The following is a 20,718-nucleotide window of genomic DNA, read 5'->3' on the forward strand; positions in this document are numbered from 1 at the left end:
TATTTTCTTTTTTTTTCTTTTTTTTTTTTTTTTTGAGATGGAGTCTTGCTGTGTGGCCCGGGCTGGAGTGCAGTGGCCGGATCTCAGCTCACTGCAAGCTTCGCCTCCCGGGTTCACGCCATTCTCCTGCCTCAGCCTCCCGAGTAGCTATAGGCACCGCCACCTCGCCCGGCTAGTTTTTTTGTATTTTTAGTAGAGACGGGGTTTCACCGTGTTCGCCACAATGGTCTCGATCTCCTGACCTCGTGATCCGCCTGTCTCGGCCTCCCAAAGTGCTGGGATTACAGGCTTGAGCCACCGCGCCCGGCCCCGAAAGACTTATTTTCTAACACTGTATCCAAAAAAGAACCCTTATTTCTATATATACAGACATATGCATACAAACCCATTTGTGTACAACACTAAGTTTAACAAAAATACTAACTTCCAAAATATCCACATACTCCAAATATGGAACTATAGTAGCTAATGACTAAGAATTTTCTGCCTTTGCTACTTATTGCCTCTAAGAATTAAATTTAATTTTTTTTTGTAAAAGGAATGCTAAATCTTCAGTAAAACTGGGTTCTTGTCTTATGTCCTCTTGAACATTCTGTAGCTGATACCAGTCTCTTGTATTTTTCCTCATTAACTGGAAAACAGCAAGGTTAAACAAATATAATTCAATTTTTCACTCATTCAACATTTTTATTCAGTACATGTATACCAGATAATTTTACCCAATAATTAAGTTTTTGAAATGAGTATGTAGTCAAACGGATACCCAAGATGATACTGTTTAAAATAAGCCTATACTGCAGTAAGCTATGATGGTGCCACTATACTTCAGCCTGGGCAACAAAGCAAGACCCTTTCTTAAAAAAAAATTAAAAAGTCTATAATGAAATAGCTAATAAAACAAAGTAATAGTTTGAATTTAAAGTTTAATTGTTTCTCCATTTCTATCTCTCTTAAAGGGAAATGGAGGAGGAAAATTTCTGATATTCTGAAAAGGAAATTATCATTTATCCAAGTTAACTCAGTGACACTCATTTAAGTTACTGACTGTAACACCAAATACAAGGAAAAAGTAGACAAAAGCTTTTTTCTAAAAAAGGAAATGAATGCATGCACCAAAACAGCAAGGGGTTGAGATGGGAAGGAGACAGTCAAACACAGTAAAAAAAATACACCTTTACCTAGAATTTGTTTACATTTTTATTTTAGATGTGATTCTAACAACTTTTCTAGCTCAATGCACAAAATTCTAGAATAGATTTCAGACACAATCTAACCCAAATGAGTCAAAGCAACAGAGTGTTGACAGAGGAAAAGCCTATAGACTGCACAGGTCTCTCAGCAAGAGCAGACCCAGGAACTCAGAAAAGCTGAGTGGTGGGAAGTCATTTATGATTGAAACTTTCAGGCAGAATCCCTGACAGTTCTTCAAATAATCTTCCGTACAAGACAGTAACTGGTTTCACACTGATTCTGCCATTAAAACATAGAAGAAATGTATAATAAATCTTAGGAAGATTTTCACTCAAAATAGTTTTTAGTATAGAGATTTATCACTTTAAAAGCTAAATGTTTCTTAAATAGAATGTATTATCAGCAATATTTTATATATCCCTTTTTAATATCAAACAAATGAGTTGCTACTCTAGTATTATTAACCTTATTACTGTTGATATTTACTTGTTCCATAAAGGAACAAAATATTAAATTATGGAAGGGATTATTTTCTAAGACACCTTTTTTAGGGGCAGTTTTTATCAACAGCAAACAATATACTCTTGATATGTCATTTGGTAAATATGCTGTGCCCAGTCCCAAAGGGCAGATCAGTTTCTGTCCAATGAAACTGATGAACGCATGGTAAGACAAACCCTTAAGAGGGTTTACAACTCCCTAAGCAAATCTGAAACCAGTACCTTCTTCCAAAAGTCTTTGGGAAGAACATCTAGTAGATGTCCCTGTTTTCTAAGATCAGAATAAATCTAAGTCTTCATTTCATTTTCTGGCTTCATGTTCAACCTGTAGTTCTGGGATCAGTCAAAAAGGATTTTTACTGGGGTTTAAGAATACCGCAAAAACTATGTGAATCATTTTTTCACATGTTATTCCATCAAAAGTACATGACCTCCAAATCAGAAAATGTTCCCACATACCACCAAACACAGAAATTACTATGGCAAGCAATAGTCAAAAATGAAGACTCTCCAAAACAAAAGCCAGGGGAGGGGAAATGTGTAGTTTTATTTATTCGGTCAAGGGAAGGGAGACAAGAAGACGAACCCCAGCACTTGAACGGTCATTAGCTACTTCACTGGCCCACTACTAACTGAATTAGAGATCATTTATAAGTTTTAGCTGGCATTATGTTGGGAATTTCGTATTTACACATAAACTCTATACATTTAAACTTTTTTGAAAAACACAAAAACTGTCAAGCAACTCATCAAACTGATTATTTTTCCATTCTATAAAATGTCACCCTTTGGGAATCGAAAACTGTTAAAAGTGGGTCAGAGGTAACAGCTGATTTTTCCTAACTACATAGATTACCTAATCCACAAGAGGGGAGAAATGTCTTCCAAAAGAACTAAAAGGCAGATACATATCTCATATTCTTCACGGCTACATGAAGCACTTTATCAGACGAGTCAAGTGACCCATTCTAACCAATTATTCAAACAGTATTCACATAGGACATGTTCTTATTCTCTATCCTAATCGAAGACTCCTTTCAGTTGCTAATTAGACAGCTCAGAGTTAGAAGCAGTTTTCACACATGTATTTTTTTCTTTTATAAATCTTCAACATAATGAGTGCATTCAGTCTTTCAATTAATGGAAAGACTATCTTAATTTACAAAGTAAAGCAAAAGCAAATATATACAAAACATTAAATTCAATACATCATTAAAGAATACTTCAAAGTTAGAGTCAATTTAAAAACAAAATAAAACTCTTGTGATTTTTCTTTGCATTTATTGTCTGCTTCACATAAAAGTAGGTCACTTTCCATAAATGGTAAGTCCTTGCTTGAACTAGGTAAGTCTGTTCATTAATATGAGAATGAATTTATATCTCCTGTAATTTTATATAAAATCTAAATATACACAATTCTTTAAATTCATTGTAATTAACTTATAAGACTAAAGAAGAGAGCTTGTACATTTTTTGAGGTTTGTAAAATGCAGCCTCCAGTAGTACAACATACTAAAGATCATCTAAATTAAGACACCAAAACATACTCTGATTAAAGACAGATTATTCCATGAAATATTCAGCTACTATGAAAAGTCAGTATCTCCGGTAGTTCAAAATAGAAAACGTAGACAGTGCAGTCAAAGCACTTAGCCAAAAATATTTTAACACAGCACCACTGAAAATAAAGTGAAAAGCTGTCAGCTAGATCTAAAGCCACTTTTAGCCTAAATAACAAAAATATACCTTTATCTTCAGCCATTTTGACTTCTTCAATCCATGAATCATAAATGCTAAAGTAAAACAAAAAACAAAAAAACTCAAACGTACTACTGGCAGGTTTTAGGCACACTGCATGCACTTGCCTACCAGAGCTTGAGACTGGCCAACCCCTGCACTGTAAGGGCCTCTAGAAGTGAAATTGGACCTGACTACAAACTCTGCTCACCAGTTATTTTTAGAGGCTAAATGCTGCTAATCACCACTTAGGCTGAAGTGCACTCCCTAACAACACGACAGCCTTTCTCCCACTTACGGGATTCCTTTCCCAGTTGGTCCTAGCTAACTCCAACCCCTAAAAAATCAAGCATGCTGAAAAAAAAATGAAATGGAACAAACTGTGCTGCCAGTTTTGTTTTCTTGGAAGCAGGCTTTAATGGCTTTAGCTTAAGCACCAATTCATTGAAAACTCAAACAAGTCTTGCTATAAAATATGGCCCCGAGCCCAGAAACAGCTTGATTCGGCCCTTCAGAATCTAATAAAATGGCTACAAGGAAGGACCATAAGATTGTTTGAATGAAACAAAACCATAGATAGCAAGAAATTAATTAATGCTCTAGAATTCTTATTCACAGACACCATCCCAGGAGTAATTCCTCCAACAGCAAAAATAAAGCACCAACACAAAATGTTTCACTAGAAGAGGAGGGAGAGAGGACTGGTGGAGAGGAAAAAAACAGAAGGAAGGCTGGGAGGTGAGGAGAGGGAAAGAAAGAAATCTTCAGGAGTAAGAGTAATGACCAGGGAAAGATCATCTTGAAAGGGAACTAGGAAAAGATTACACAACCACATCCTGATTTTTTTCAACTTCTCCCCAACCTCATCTCCAAATATTCTCTTCTGGGAAATAAAATCAGCCATTTATTCGCTGATCTAACATTAGCAGTTCACAGACTTCATTAGAGTTCTGATTAGTATACTAAATTAATTTAGCACAAATAGTATCTAGAGCAGGCAGCAACCTTTCTAAGTTGTTTATAAGACTAATTTTTTTCACTCAAATTTAAAGTTTCACAAGCAAATTAAACATTTAAACGCTTTGAATACTAACAGTAATTTCCAGTAGCTCAAGGCAAGAATATATTGCCAATATATTCTTCTGGAAAAAAAATGAAATTCTTGCTAAAAGGATATGCACATTTTTAAAAATACACCACTAGATCAATTTTTCAAAAGGGGCCATAAAAACCAAATCCATCTGAGTGTGTGTATGTATACACTCAAACATATATATTCAAAGCTAAATGTTACTTAACTAGAATATTAAATTATTAGCAATATTTTATCTATCCTTTTATAATATCAAATAAATGAGGTATTACTCTAATATTATTAACCTTATTACTATTGATATTTACTAGTTCCAAAAAGGAACAAAACACTAAATTATAGAAGGGATTATTTCCTAAGATGCTTTTTTAGGGACAGTTTTCATCAAAAGCAAACAATATACTCTTGATATGTCACTGTGTAAATATGGTGTGCCTAGTCCCAAGGGGAAGATCAGTTTCTGTCCAACGAAGACTATTGAATGCATGGTAAGATAAACCCTTAAGAGGCTGGTACCATAGTCTGCAACCTATGGTACCAACATTTGATGGCCCAGGTTTAGGACAGAGGGAAGTAGGTAGGCATTACGGCCAACTAAACAAAATGGTCTCAAGTGCCCTCTGGCCAAGTGTCATTTCTCCCATTATTTTCTTCAGAGATCTGTCCCACTAAACTTAGTGCTTGCTAAATTGTTAAATGATAATGAATCACTTGATGACAGGAGTTAAGGTGACCCACCATTTCATCACCATACAAATTTATTAAGACAAATATTCTGGAAACTTTCTTTCATTATGTTGTTTTGGAGAGAGAATGACAGCAACACGATACCCCCATAGGTGAGACCACTAGAAACCAAACCCCTACACTGATACAGCAGGCAGCTTGGTATGCTTTTCGTACTTAGACACCTGGATTTGCTTCAAGGCTTTTCTAGTAAATTTGATTTGGGGGAAGTCATCAAACTTCTAGGCCTGAATTTCCTTGCTTATAAAATAGGTCTTCACACAAACTAGGCATGCAAATATTTGTTGGAGTCATCAGTGAAACAATTTTTTATCGATTCAACCGTGACTAGTGCACAAATAACCTTACTCCCAGTTTAGAGCTCTTTTCATAATCCCATCTGCCCCTGCAACTGCTGGAGCTGCTAGGGTTTCTTCTCCTCTCTTTACTGGCCTGTGCAAGGTCAGCTCCACTCCAAATTACAGAATGTCTACGGCTAAATGTGAAACTGTAGGAATCACAGCTATTAAAATGTGGTTATACTTTACCCCTAGGCTTCTTCAACACAGCTTCCATTATTCCTCCTTGACAAATCTTTATCAAGCACTTTCACAAGTCCTCTAGTTAATCTTCTTTTGTCTTTTGTAATAATTGAAGTTATTTTGATAAAAATGTCTTTCCTCCTCAGTTCACAATGACAATGACATACCCGATATTTTAGATACAGAGATCAGGAGAAAACCCTCTGAAATATCATTTAATCTATACAACACTTTTTAAAGAACAAGAAATTCTGAATTCTGAACAACTACCTCCTAAAATGACAATTCATTTTTATGATGGAGAATGTTTACGAAAAGTTTAAAAATAAACTTAATTTGCATATAGTAAATCATGTTTTTAAAACTTCAGCAAACACAACTAAAATGACACTAAGTTAACTATTCCTTGTAACAGCTACTGGTACTAACAGCAACTCCAAGTCTAAGCAAAGACCAAACTTCCAACATGTGTTCTGAGACCATTAGTATCAGCCTAATGCCACTCGGAACCAGGGGAGCCAGGACCCATGTCCACTGAATCGAGGGTTCTACCTCCCTCCAAAAACCTTCCACGTGAAAATCCATCTACCTTCTCCTGAGTCAGCACTGAGTAATTCCTTCCCCTCACCCTGGATCAGGTATCATTACAGCAATGGTTCTCAAACTCTGAGCACATCAGGGTCAAGCAGGGCTTGTTAAGACATGACACCAACCTCACCCCCAGAGTTTCTGATTTTGTAGGTCTGGAGTAGGACCCTGGAATTGGCATTTCTAAGTCCCAGGTGATCTGATGCTGCTGGTCTAGGGACCACACACAAAGAATACTATACTAGTGGTCCCTAATTCTCAGGGTCTCAAGGAAGCGAAGTAGTTCTTCCTTTTATCAATTTCCAGATCATCATTTCCTTACCCACTAGAAGGGAAAAAAAAAAAAAAGAAAAAAGAAAGTGATGACATCAACAACAAAACCCTGCTCCCTGCTCCTCTGTGGTCCATGACATCCAATTATCTGACCCTCCACTGTGCCCATCGCTGTCATCCACCACCTCCAGTGACTTCCCCACTCCCACCCCATGCTCAGGGAAGTCTTCTACACCTTGAGTCTAGCCATAACCATGTGATTTCAATGTTTATCCCTGTGGCCAGCTAGACAGGTTCTTTTTGCTTCATTTCTTCATTCCCAGAGACCCTGTTCCCCTCCATTTTACATCTAACACTCATTCTTCCATTCTTACCACAGACCTCATCATAAATGCAACCTAATTCACATTCCTCTTCACATCCTGTTTCTTGTTGGATGGCACAACCATCTATCCTAACAGATTCTGTAACCCTGCTGAGAAAGCTCTGCTTTTTTGGCTCCATCATAATGACGGTATGGTGTCATGAGATAGTGAAAATATGGTTCTTTAAAACAAAAGCAAATTTTTTTTCGTCTACACATAGTACCCAAAGTTAACAGGAGAGAATTAACATTTTCGACCTAACACTAAACAACCAGTATTACCAAATAACAAAATGCAACTCTGCAGACAAAAGTCAAACTTGCTTAGACAGACCCCCCACGGCCGCCACCACCAGGGAAGGCCATCTCCACATGCAAGGGTTTAGGTTCTTTCATGATGCAATGCACAGAATGGGAGCATTCACTCTTTGATCACAACTTCCTATATCTCCACTCTGTTTCCTCAGCATTTTCTTCTTGGATCCTGTAGTTCTCTTATTTCTGCTTCCAGTGTATCCCCTCTTCACCTCCTGCCTTCATATCCATCCGTGGCCATCTTAGACTCCACAGTTGACCATTTATTTACATCACTCCCGCGACTCAGGAGCCTTTCTTGCTCCTCTATCAGTTCACTGAGTGGACTGCCATGACTGCCTCCCTGGGTGAACACAAGTATCCTCTGACACGGAGGCAAGGGCAGCTGGGCTCACGGAATCAAGATCAGGAACTGAACACAGCAGAGCCAGCCTCAGCTGGGCCTCGGTGCTGCCTGCTACCCTCCCACATTCTCTACAAACTCACCTCGCCATTCTTTATGATGACTATGTCAAATTTCTCTGCCCCCAAAGTATCCTACCTCCTCATACTCAAACTGCCATAGCCTCATACTTCACAGAGAAAACAGAACCCTCAGCAGGAAGCTATCCTGAGTGCCCACTGCCCAGCACACAAACCTGCCCCCACCTGCATCCATTCCGACTTCCTCCTCAGCTACCTTGCACTCTGTGCTGACTCTTCACGCCCCTCCTCCCCCAGCCTCACTGCCTTTGCCAGGTCTCCCTCCACTCCGCTGCTAGCCCCCACGTCATCTTGCTCTTCCCATCACAGATGAAATTCTCCACAGAGCCGTTGTTTCTCTGTTTTCATTTTCTAACCTCCCACTCACTCCTTACAACCTGTAGGCTTCCATCTGGCTTCTGCACACGGTTCCAGCATAGTGACTCTAATGTCACATCAATGATTTCCATGTCATTAAACTCAATGGAAAACTTTCAGTCCTCATCTGACTTGACCCTCTCAGCAGAACTCTCCCTCCTTCTTCCACACTCTCTTCCCTTGACTCTCATGATTCCAGAATCTTGTGGCACTCCTAACACCTCTTTAAACTTCCTAGTTTTCATCTCCTTTGCTAGCTCACTCTCATCTAGTTGACTTTTAAGTGTGAAAATTCTGTAATACTTGTTCCTATGCCACCTCTCTAGTTCACTTCAGCTATCACCTACATGACTTACCTTTTTCTCTCATTTGAGCTCCACAACCATGGGTCTAACTCAACTTCCCATTTGAATGACTTACAAAACCCTCAAATTCAGCATATACACAAGAAACCATGGTCCTTCCCCCTTCTGTTCAGTGTCCTAAATCTCAGAAGCACTTCTGTGAAGCCAGTTGCTTAGACAAAAACCCCAGGATTCATCCTTGACTCTTGTCCCAAACACTCAGCTTGCAAAACTAAGAGTGTATCATCTGGCCATTGCAAATGGGTTACAATGAAGCCAAGGTATGGATTCTCCTCAGCACCTGGGTCACCCTTGTCCATTTTCCACAGCATAGTTCTTAAAAGCATTTGCATGTGCCATGACATTAAAAAGGGAGAAACTCTGTCTTAAGTCCCAACATTCTTTCAACTGTGATCATCAAAATCTAAGTTATCATCATCTCCTAGGTGACTTCAATAACTTAGCATACACTTTTCTACTCCATACAGCAGCCAAAATATTTTTTAAATATGATTAGAACACTAACTGGTTAAAAATCCCTTAATGTCTTAATACTGCTTTCGAAATAAAATACAGCATCTTCCATGTGGCCTACAAGGCTCCATGCGATGGGGCCCCAGCCCGTGGCTCCAGCCTTAGTGTTGTGTCACCCCCCTAGCTGCCTAGACTCCTGCCCAAAACACCTGACCATGGTCTTTCCTGTCTCGGGCTCTCAGCCCAGACTTTTCCCTCTTCCCATAATTATGTCAAAGCTGCACCAACACATACAACCTCCAAACTCCAGCTATTGCCAGCTCACTCTGCTTACAAACCACCTCCTCAAGGAAGCCTTCCTCATTTCCCTTACTCTCACAGCAGTGTGCACTTCTTTACTGTGTTATTACACAGCTAATTAGACGATTATACAGCAACTGATTTCTTAATCTCTTTCCACCTCTAGAATGTCAGTTTCATGCAACAAGGAACTAAATCTGCCACGTTCATTACTGTATACTTTCCTTGAACCTATCTAGTAGGAGCTCAATAAAATTATCACTTGTGAAATAAGTGGATACATTCCTTCCCAAATCCTTGATATGATATGAGTAATCAAACTTCTGCTAACACTTTAGAAATAAGGGAGCAACTTATTGCTTAGTTGTTTGGGCTGTCAAGTCACTTCAGGTTTCCCCACCTCCATGAATTTAATGATCCTAAAATTAATTCACTAGAGGAAAAGACCTACAAATAGCTAAGAGAGAAATTCAGAAAGCAGCCCAGTGGTTTCTAGACTCTGATTTCAGACTCAAATTGGTCCCTTCACCAAGTTTTCACAATTCTGTCTCAGGTGAATTCCTCCCTATTGATCTTCGATGACTGCCACATGGGCTGTACATGAGTGGGACCAGGTAGGACAGGCTCTGTAGCCTCCTCCACCTGTCCTGACAAACCCCAGATGCTGCTCTCTTGACTGCCCCTATGTAGAAAGGCACCATGGCTGGAAGAATGACAAGGGGCGCATGAGTTTTAGAACTTAGGAAAACAAAATTGAGAAAACTGCTTGCATTTTCACCAGTATTAGTAAACAAAAGTGAAATACCAGCAATATCCATTTATACCAGCCTCCAGGTATTTTTGGAACCTTTACTATCCTTTAGAATACCCAGCTAAGGAGCTACTGCCCTAGCCCACACCTCTGTGCTAATACCGATTTACTGCAGCGGAGAATGTGAATCAAAATGTGGGTCCGCCCGAGCCTGTCATACCAATTTGTGATGGACCCAAACATTATTGATAAGAAAATAAAAACACAATATAAATAGTAGCTAACCTCACAGGCTAGTTCCTCAAGCCAGGCCTAATGAGTCGGTTCTGTAATTTCTCCCTACAGAGCACTCAATAGAGAAGATGGTCTTAGAGATAAAAACAAAACAAAACACTCCCCTGGGCTAGTCAATTGTCCATATGGGTGGGTGATAATTACTAGCATGGTGTTCAAAATGAGACAGTCTCTCACTGGCCTGAGAGAAGCAAAATGTGTAAAGGAAGATGAACTATGTCCACTGAGAAACTCTGAGGTGGTGAAAGAAAAGTTATTACAATGAACAAAAAAGGTTATTTTTTCAAAACTAAGTAACAAAAAAGTTTAGTCTTGCTTTAACTCTTAATTTCAAGGCAATGAGACAAGGACACACTACCAATATGGACAACTACCACTGGTTTACAGCTGTGCCCATGAAGACCCTTTGACTTTAACCTATTTTAACAGCAAAAGATCCATGGCCCTCCTCCCCACCAGTTCCCACTTTCTAGAGCAAAGAATCCAGCATTTAAAATAAAGTGTCCTACAGATGCAAATGGGGAGGGAAGAGAGGGATTACAAAAATTCATTAGCACAGCATACACAGAAGAATCCTGTAAATTATGAAACACGTCCTACAGTTGAGTTAGTAGAAAATCATAGGTCAAAAAAATAGTTGATACAATTATGAATTATAATACATCTTGGAGACAGTATGAGGATATTGGAAAAACTCTATATTTTCTCCTTCTGTACTCTCACCCAATAATCAACACAGAATATTCCTGCAGTCCCTGGTCACTAAAACATGTGGGGATTTCTCCTCACCAGTAAGTAAGCAATCAATTCTGCAACAGATCAATTCTGCAGTAGACACCGGCTGGCTGTCCTCTAATTCAATTCTGACACTATCTACTTAGAGATAGTGTCAGATCCCACAGGTTGAGGGCTCAGTCTCACAAGACTGTCTCTGCTTCTGAGGCCAGTCACACGTAGTAGGTTGTCACCTATACTTCAGATCAACTGGCTATAAATTGGGGTTCCCACCACCCGCTCCTCCAATTTGATTAATGTGCTAAAGGGGTTCACAGAACTCACAGAAACACATTTACTAGTTGATTATAAAGGATATTACAAAGGATGCAGACGAACAGCCAGATGCAAGAGATGCATAGGGCAAGGTATGTGGGAAGAAGTGTCCAGTTTCCATATGTTAAAAGAAAAACTTTAGCCAAATTAAAATTATTTTATTTGATTTTAATTTAGACAGAGTCTCACTCTGTCTCCCAGGCTGGAGTGCAGTAGTGCAATCACAGTTCACTGTAGCCTTGAAATCCTAGCCTTGAATGCAATCCTCCCACCTCAACCTCCTGAGTAGCTGGGACCACAGGCATGCACCACCGTGAGCAGCTAATTTAAAAAAAAAAAAAAGTCTTGTAAAGACAGAGTCTTGCTTTGTTGCCCAGGCTGGTCTTGAACTCCTGGCTTCAAGCAGTCCTCCCACCTCCACTTCCCAAAGTGCTAGGATTACAGGTGTGAGCCATCACCCCTGGCTGACAAATTAAATTTACAGAGTTTAACTGAGCAAAGAACAATTGTTGAGTTGGGCAGGGCCCAGAAGCAGTTCAGAGACTCCAGGGCTGCCACATGGTCAGGTAATACTTATGGACAGAAAACGGAAGGCACAGAAACAGCTGGATTGGCTACATCTCAGCGTTTGCCTTGTTTGAATATAGTTTGAACAGTTGTCCACCTGTGATTGACTAAAATTCTGTGACTGATACAAGAGTAGGTTATAGTCTGTTATTCATTTAGTTGGGTTACAATTTACTATATATGGAAAAGCCTTTAGGCTGAACTTGAAATAGGCAAGGAGGCAGCTTTAGGCTAAACTTAACACATGTCATGCCCTCTTTGGGCACACTGCCTCCTCTATTAATCTTTGTCAGCTATCTGGAAGCTCCAGGAACCATCTTTTTAGTTTTTTATGGATACTTCATTACATAGGAATGATTGATTACATCAATGGTCACTAGTGATCAAGTTAACTTTTAATCCCTCTCTCCTCCCCAGAGGTTGGGGGTGGGGCTGAACGTTCCAATCTTCTAATGATGCCTTTGTCTTTCCTGTGACCAGCACCCATCCTGAAGTTATCTAGGGGCTGTCAGCTGCCAGTCAATTATTAGCGAAAGACACTCTCAAGGCTCTGGGAGACCACAAAGGTTTTAGGAGCTGTATGTCAGGAAACAGGAAGACCAAATATATATTTCACAATATCACAGATGGCCAACAAGCTCTTACTAAATAAATTAATAATGAAAGTGAATAACAGTAATAAAAACCAACAGTGGCCATAACTAAAAATTGTATAAACAATTAACTTTACCCAAAGAGAAGTCTGGTCTTTGCCCTTGGTTACTTCAGTGGGGTCTCTAGATCCCAGGAATGTTCTGCCTGATACCAGCGTCTTTGCCGGGCGCTTTGGCCACTGGACAGCGAACCAAGTGGGCGTTGGGACATGCCATTATCAGTTGTGATCTCCAGAGGACCCTGGGGATCCCAAAATTATAGCTGGTGCCTGAAGTGAGGGCAGTCTTGTGAGAACTATTCCTCAGACTGTACAGTTTGCCTAACTCCTTGCAGAAACCATGATCAACTGAATAAACAGGTGATGCACTCACAGCGTCCTTCACTCTAACAGCATGAAGCCTGACTTTTCCTACATATAGATCAGTAAAAATTTCACAACTTTGCCAAAAGCTAAATAACCACACTTCTGTAGAATAGTGAATCTCATATTTCAATCTACTTGGTAAGGTACAAATATTTATTTATAAATTCCAAAAATCCCTCACCATAAGAAAAATGAGAGAGGGGTACTGCAGGTACTGCAAGGTAAGTTCCTTGTTTCATGGGTTTCAGTAAAATGGAAAATAATGAATAAATGAAGTATATTATCTCATGTCTCTTCTAATTCTAAAAATTCCTTATTCTAATTCACAAAATCTTGACTCTTTAAACTAAATCATGACAGTTGCAATGAGAAAAAAAAAATCAAAAAGTTTCTCTTAACTGTGGGTTTCACTCTATCAACCTTAGAAAATCCTAAGAAAATGTTTTAAAAAGCAGTATTATAAAGGAAGGCACATAGTTTACTTGCGAGACTTTGTGAAAAAAAAAATCCCTTTTATAATAAAAACTTTAAAAATTTCGAAGAGAGATATCAAGAGTTCTCTGCAGGAGAATGCCTGTCAGAGACCAAGGGTGCCTGCAGGGAGATTGACTTCTCATTCCCCAGTGGATGTCCACTCAAGCAACGGACTCCGTGGCCCACCCTATGCCTAGTTGAACAGCAGAGAGAACTGGGAAATTATGGCTACAGAGAAAGGTGACAGCTACAAGGGAGCCCAAGCTCCAGGCAAATTGTCAGCTTCCCACAAATCCAAGAGGGCAGCAGGGAAGTACCAGGGTTTGTACCATTTTGCCCGCACCTCACTCAAAAGGGCTGACTGCCACACAAGGGGCTCCCAAGAGCAAGAGGTGAGATGAGGTATTCTGCCCGGAGTGGAGGCCCAGGAGATTGAGGGTAGATCAAGTCATGTGGCACAGGGAGGGTCCACACTGGGCCTTTCAAAGAACTCGCATGGGCAGTGTTTGAGCACCTGTCACTGGCGAATAACCATGCCAGTCAATCTCATCAACTTAGAGAGGAGACTGAGAAGGGACTCACCCCCTCTTCCTCCCCAGCACAGCCCCAAAGGCAAACCTTCCCCTCCTGCCCTGCTGCAACGGGGAGACAAGAACATCTGCACCAAAAATGACATCAGCTCTAATCCAGACAGACTTTTAAAAAGAGTGACTGAGATGTTAAGGTCTGTCCCAGAGATGGTCAGGAGCCTCTGCTACCAAGAGCAAATAGATTAATCTATCCTAACTGTGCACAATGACTGGAGAAAAATGAAGCTGCTTCCTGTTACTATCCAGTCAGATAAAGACGCCTCAATAAAATGGCTAAAAAATGTGCTTCCATATGTTGGGCTCAATCACAGGAAATTATCAGTTTCTGACCCACAAAAATGGCTATTTCACAGGAAACAAACAAACAACATAAGAATTTCCCCAATGTTTTACTATGAAAATTTCCAAAACACAACAAAGCTGAAAGGATTGTTATTACTTAGATTCTGCTACAATATTAGCATGGTATTATATGTTTGTAGCATACCTATTCATCCCTTTACTTCTATCATCACCTTATTTGTACAATGCATTGCCAAGTAAACTGTAGACATCAGCACACATCTCCTAAATACTTCGGCATGAGTATCACAAACTACAGTTACACATTTCTTCATAGTTATTTAATGTGAAATTTACACAAAATGAAATGCATAAATTTTAAGTAAACATTCCCTGAGATTTAACAAGTGTATACAACATGTAACCCGGAGCCCTATCAAGATCTAGAACATTAATATTTCTGCTTAAATTCCCTCATTGCCATTTCCATTGCACCCCATCCCCAGCCTCAGAGGTGGTTCCACAGTTCCTGTTCATGAAATTTCATAAACATGGCAGCACAAGCTTGTGTGTGCCAGGCTCCTCTCCCTCAGCTTTATGTTCCTGAGAGTTTTGTATGTTATCTGTAGTGGCAGCTCATTTCTTTTTATGGCTGGGTAGTATTACATTGGATGGACATATGAGTATATATAAATGACTATGTATGTGATATACAGAGCATAGCAGAGGGTATCCAATCTCCTACTGGTAGAAACCTAGGCATTTCCCATTTTGACCTATTATGAATAAAGCTGCTAGACATATTCTTTTACAAGACATCTATGAACACATCTTGTATTTCTCTTAGATAAATATGTAAAAGTGGAAATATCTCTCTTAGATATTCTCTTAGATAAATATGTAAAAGTGGAAATACGTAAAAGTGGAAGATAAATATGTAACAACCACAGGGCGTATATACATTTAGCATTAAACAAAAGTCCCAAAATTGTTCAACATTTTAAGTATTCACCAAGAAATTGAGTTCTCTTGCTCCACAGGCTTACCAACATTTGGTGTTGTCTGTCTTTTTAATTTAACCATTCTGGTGAGGGTGCAGAGGTATCTCCATGTGGTTTTAACTTGTATTCCCTTGAGAACCAATGATGTTGAGCGTTTTTCATATGCTTCTTGGCCATTTATTTCTTTTGTGAACTATTTGTTCAAATCTTTTGCACATTTGCCTATTTTTAAAAGCTGAATTATAGGAGTTATTTGTATTTCCTGGACACCTGTCCCTTAACAGATGTATGCATTATAAAATTTTCTCCCAGTCTGTGGCTTTCCTGCTTATATTCTTAATAGCATCTACTGATGGGTGAAAGTCTTTAATTTTAATGATGCCTCAGGGGTGTGTGTGTGTGTGTGTCTGTTTATACATATGCATAGCTTCACACTCTGAAACATGACATCTATTTCAGGACTTACCCTATACGATCACTGAATCTGCGACATTCAATCATTGACAGAAGTCCTGTTATTGGCTTAAACTTTGTGCCAGAGTAAAGGCAGTTTCAAAAACAAGGCCATATGCCAACTAACTGTCTATTAGTGGTGAATATCAGAGAGTAAAGCAAGGGAATTTTGATAATTTTGAGAAATACTTTCATTAGCTATGATGAGGCACAAAAAAGTTCTAAGTTAGTCACTAAAATTCAACTATTTTATGAATCCTTTAACTTCTGTCAACAACAAATTTTTTTGTTTTTATACTTAATTTGATACTTAAAAAAATGTATACTTAGTTTTATACTTAATTTTGTAGGTGTTTTGTGTTCTATTTTTATACTTCCCTGATGTTTTAATTTGAAACATACATATAACAAAAAGATTAGTATAATGAAGCCCTTGTGTACCTTACACCTGAGCTGACCAATTATTAACATTTGGCTACATTTGCTTTCTTTACATGTATGCAAGACTGTGTGTGTGTGTGTGTGTGTGTGTATTTTTTTTTTTGTTCCTCTCTCCTTCAGAAATAAAAATTATTTCCTCATCTAACATTCTTATACACTAGAATCTATGTGGAAAATTCTGTGGGCTAAGAATTAGCCCACGATTTTAGGTAAGTTCCTTGCTTCACGGGCCTCAATAAAATGGAAAATAATGAATAAATGAAGTATATTATCTCATGTCTCTTCTAATTCTAAAAATTCATTATTCTAATTCACAAAATCTCAACTCTTTAAATTAAATCACCAGACAGTTGCAATGAGAAAGAAAAAAAATCAAAAAGTTTCTCTTAACTGTGAGTTTCACTCTATCAACCTTAGAAAATCCTAAGAAAAATTTTAAAAAAGCAGTATAATAGAGGAAGGCACATAGTTTACTCGTGAGACTTTGTGAAAAAAAATCCATTTTATAATAAAAACTTAAAAACTTTCTAAGAAATATCAAGAGTTCAAGAATGGATGAGGGATCAGTTTAAAGAACATTATTTGAAAAAAATCAGGAAAATTTGTATATGGACTTTATATTAGGTAATAGTGTTATACAGGACCATATCTGTGTTCTTAGAGAAAACAAACTGAAGAACTTACAATAAAGCATCTTGATTTAACTTTGAAATAGTCCGCCAGCAAAAAAATAAAATAAATAAAACATAAGGTGCATAAATGTGTCCAGAGACACAGAGAATGCAAACATATCCAAATGTTAACAGGTGGTAAATCTAAATGATGAACAGATGTACTCACTGTACTTCACAACTGTCTTGAAGAGTTTATTTTTTCAAATTAAAAAGTTGGGGGAAAAAAAATTTCCAGGCCTAAAAAAAATCAGAATCTCCACAGTTAAGGACTAAGAATCTGAAATGTTAAAAGCTTCTCAGGTTCACTCATGAATGAATTCTGGATAAGTAAAAAAGAAAACAATAACAGCAACAACAAAACAACAACAAGCTTCAGGTTTTAGGGACGGCTCTGGAGATAACTAGAGAAACCTGAATTCAGATTACACCTCGATGATAATATGGCATCGGTGCTAAATTTCCTGGGTTTGAGAATACCCTTGTGGTTCTGTGGGAATGTATTTGCTCTCGGGAGAAACATGGCTAAGGAGTGAGATGAGTTATGCTGTCAGGATGACTGTAGCTTACTTTCACAGAGAAGAAACCAGGAAAGCCAAAAAGACAGATAGAGGCAAAGCCAGTGAATAGTAGAAGAGACTCATGAACTAATCTTTTTGCTGTTACATAGGCTTAAAAGGTTCAAAACAAACAGTTGAAGAAATATAAATAAATAAATAACTCGGTTTTAAAAAAGATAAGAGAAGTCAAGGGTCAGTCTCTTAAACTAGGCCTGAAATTACACCATTCAGTCTCAAACAATAAAAACCAAAGGGAACATTTACTCCACTTGATGTCTCCTATACACAAGTTCTGCTATCTGTGTCAGGCACTCTTGATACAAGTAACTCTATCTTAGAAAAAGATACCGTCTTACATTTTAAAAGGCGTCTTGCCAACAGGGACCAGATGTTTTGTCTAATCGATAAAGACTGTATCCAACAAGATAAGGGTATAACCCAGCACACTCTTCCACCATCAGTCCTCACCAGAGGACTCTGGGGCCATAAAAACAGTACAAGTTCAGCAGCTCAAAACAGCCGTGTTCAGAGATATCATCTTGCCGTTGCCTGTGACAAGCACCGGGCCTCTGCCACTGAAGGCTCTGTCCACGGCAGAGACTCTTCCTTGCAAGACCTACAAACCACCTAGTCCAGACTGGGCTATGTTTCTGTCCGGGTTGCTCTCCCCAGACTGGTTTGTTAACTCTTTCTTATTCCCTTTCTTTCGATGTTAAATGTTACTTTGTTGTGGGGTGTTTAATCCGGAACATTTACATACTGATTAAGTATACTATTGTGTACAGTTTGCAATACTGACTGTCCTGTTGAGTAGCATGAGTTTAGGTGCCTGTGGCTCTGACTACCAAGTGAACTGGAAATACTAAGGAGAACTGCCTCTTTCAGAACCCCACGTGGCTCGTCGCTTTTGTGATTGAAATAAAAGTCTGACATCACGGAAAGACACAAACACGCACAGGCCTGGTTATCTCTGAACCTGCGCTGCTCAAGATAACATCTCTAACTGCTTGGTGCACATTCCCAACTGGATTCCCCAAGTTTCACGTCAAATTCCAATGGGAGAATACATCTAACTCTTCTGCCACGCAGAAACCTTTAGACCAGAGGTCCCCAACCCCTAGGCCATGGAATGACTCCAGAATGACTCCGGACCTTGGCCTGTGAGGAACTGGCTGCACAGCAGGAGGCGAGCAGCGGGCAAGCATTGCCCCCTGAGCTCTGCCTCCTATCAGCTCAGTGGGGGCATTAGATTCTCACAGGAGCACAAACCCTACCGTGAACTGCACAGGCGAGGGATATCTAGGTTGCATGCTCCTTGTGAGAATCTAATGGCTGATGACCTGAGGTGGAACAGTTTCATCCCAAAACCATCTGCCCCTTCCCCACTTCCCGCCTCATCCATGGAAAAACTGTCTTCCATGAAACTGGTCCCTGGTGCCAAGAAGGTCTGGGACCGCTGCTTGAGACACTTGGGGATAGCGATGCCCCTGAGGAGGACTCCCCTCCGGGCCAGCCATGGAGAGGGTTTTCACTCCTCCCTCACAGTGGGCTAACACACCCTTACCCAGGGGCCTGTCAGGAGGAGGCTCCTCTGTCAACCTCTATCACTGTCCCTTCTAACCCGCAACCCCCCGACTCAAGCCACGTTCCAGATGCAGTGCGACCATCACAGAGTCGGATGTGCACCCCTCACTCTGGTAATAACACTAACTACCAAAGAGGCTTTTCTGGTCGGCCACATCATGCAGGCAATTCCCTCTGAGACTGCAGGCATTTAAAAACAACAACAACAACAATCTCGGCCTTTTAATAAACCATTAAAAAATACCTACTTCTTCTAACTTCTTTCAGCTTATTCTCTATAGTGAATTTGCTTTGCAAAAACTGAATTAACCCTTTCAAGTTCACTTTCAGTGTCAGTCATCCTGTTGCACAGCATTTTTACTTCTGGTTACAATTTCCCTCATAGCTTTGTGCCAAACAATAGCTAATAAGCATTAATTGGAAAGGCTTCTCTTGCGGTTAACATCAACCCATTAAATAGCGTTCTTTGGGTACAGTTCTGCAGTCAGCAGGTTCAAACTGTACCTGGCCAATGTTTACCATCTCAGGCACAGGGAGATTTTCAGAGATGGTGTTAAATGCCTTGGTGAAGTTAGGAAAAATTACAAGATTGTATTCTGACCAATCAGTCTACAAAGCTTACAGGAATGCTTAATCTTTTTTAAAGCAACCTCCATGGTAAACCTGTTGTGTTTCCAAGTGTTCACAGTTTTCTTTTTTGAGCACTTAAGAATCATTTTTAATTTTAGAATTTGCCTAGGATCGCCATGAAACATTCATTTATACTTGCTCTGAATCTATTTTTCTTTCCTTTAATAAAAATGGGACATTTGCCCCGTGAGTGTCTTCGCCACCTCTTCTAATTTTCATAATTCCCCAAAGGTTAACACAAAAAGCTTTGGTTGGGGTTGTAATTTTGAGACTTCTGACAAGCCTCAGCCCCTTCCTTCATCTTAGTCTTGTTTTCCCTCCTCCTTCATCATGCACACCTCATTCATTCAACAATTCGACACATATTTACTCTGCAGCCCATCCTACTGTGAGTTTCCAGAGGCCAGCATGAGATTTTACTCCTGTGTCCTCTTCCTACTGAGCAGAGCTCATTAATCTCACTGGACAGTTTACAACTTATCCCCACAAAAATCTAAAATATAAACATAAGTTATTTTTGTTCTGTATCAATGAAAAAGTAAATCTAACCTACACAGAGTATTTTTAAAAGAAAACCACAGAACAGCAGAAGAAAGGTCACTCTGGGAATAGAAATGGCCAAGGCAGGTGCAGCTGGCACTGTCAGCTTCATCCCTGACTTCGCCGCCTGTCTGTGCCTCTCCTCCCATCCACACCCCAATTCAGAACCAAAGTGATGGCCAATGTCACTACCAATATCACAGCTGACCCCTTCACCGTACTCTCTATGACTCATGCTCTAAACCCATTCCACATTCCTCTTTCAGCTCCAACTTCATCAAATACACCCTCACTCTCTCCAGGCTGGGGTTACCCAGAATAAAAATCAACAAGAACCCCACTATATGTGCTGGAAGGCATCAAACACTGTTTCAAACACTGGTCTCTTAGCTGTGTTCTGGAATAACCCAGTCTGAGGCTTGAGGTTGACAGGAGTAGGGCCCCAAAAAGATATGGTGAGCTACAAAGGCTGGTCTTCAAGTTCCATGCAAGTTATAGGTAAGCTACGTTCAGGCAGAAGCAGGG

At 39.6% G+C, this 20,718-nt stretch overlaps 1 protein-coding gene across 50 annotated transcripts in view; it reads right to left on the reverse strand.

The window, feature by feature from the left end:
- ASPH (aspartate beta-hydroxylase) overlaps positions 1 to 20,718 on the reverse strand; it is a 220,607-nt gene that overhangs the window by 183,090 nt on the left and 16,799 nt on the right. For 20 of the 50 annotated variants that reach the window (XM_065519275.1, XM_065519274.1, XM_065519268.1 and 17 more), the window contains exon 1: positions 3,438 to 3,574. The exons of the other annotated variants lie outside the window; for them this stretch is intronic. In XM_065519275.1, the coding sequence (XP_065375347.1) occupies positions 3,438 to 3,453 (16 nt within the window). In that variant the 5' untranslated portion in view covers positions 3,454 to 3,574. Of the gene's footprint in view, positions 1 to 3,437; positions 3,575 to 20,718 lie in introns of those variants that run through there. 50 annotated transcript variants of the gene reach the window in all.

This window comes from Macaca fascicularis, chromosome 8 (genome assembly GCF_037993035.2).
Source record: "Macaca fascicularis isolate 582-1 chromosome 8, T2T-MFA8v1.1".
In the NCBI taxonomy this organism is placed as follows: Eukaryota; Metazoa; Chordata; class Mammalia; order Primates; family Cercopithecidae; genus Macaca; species Macaca fascicularis.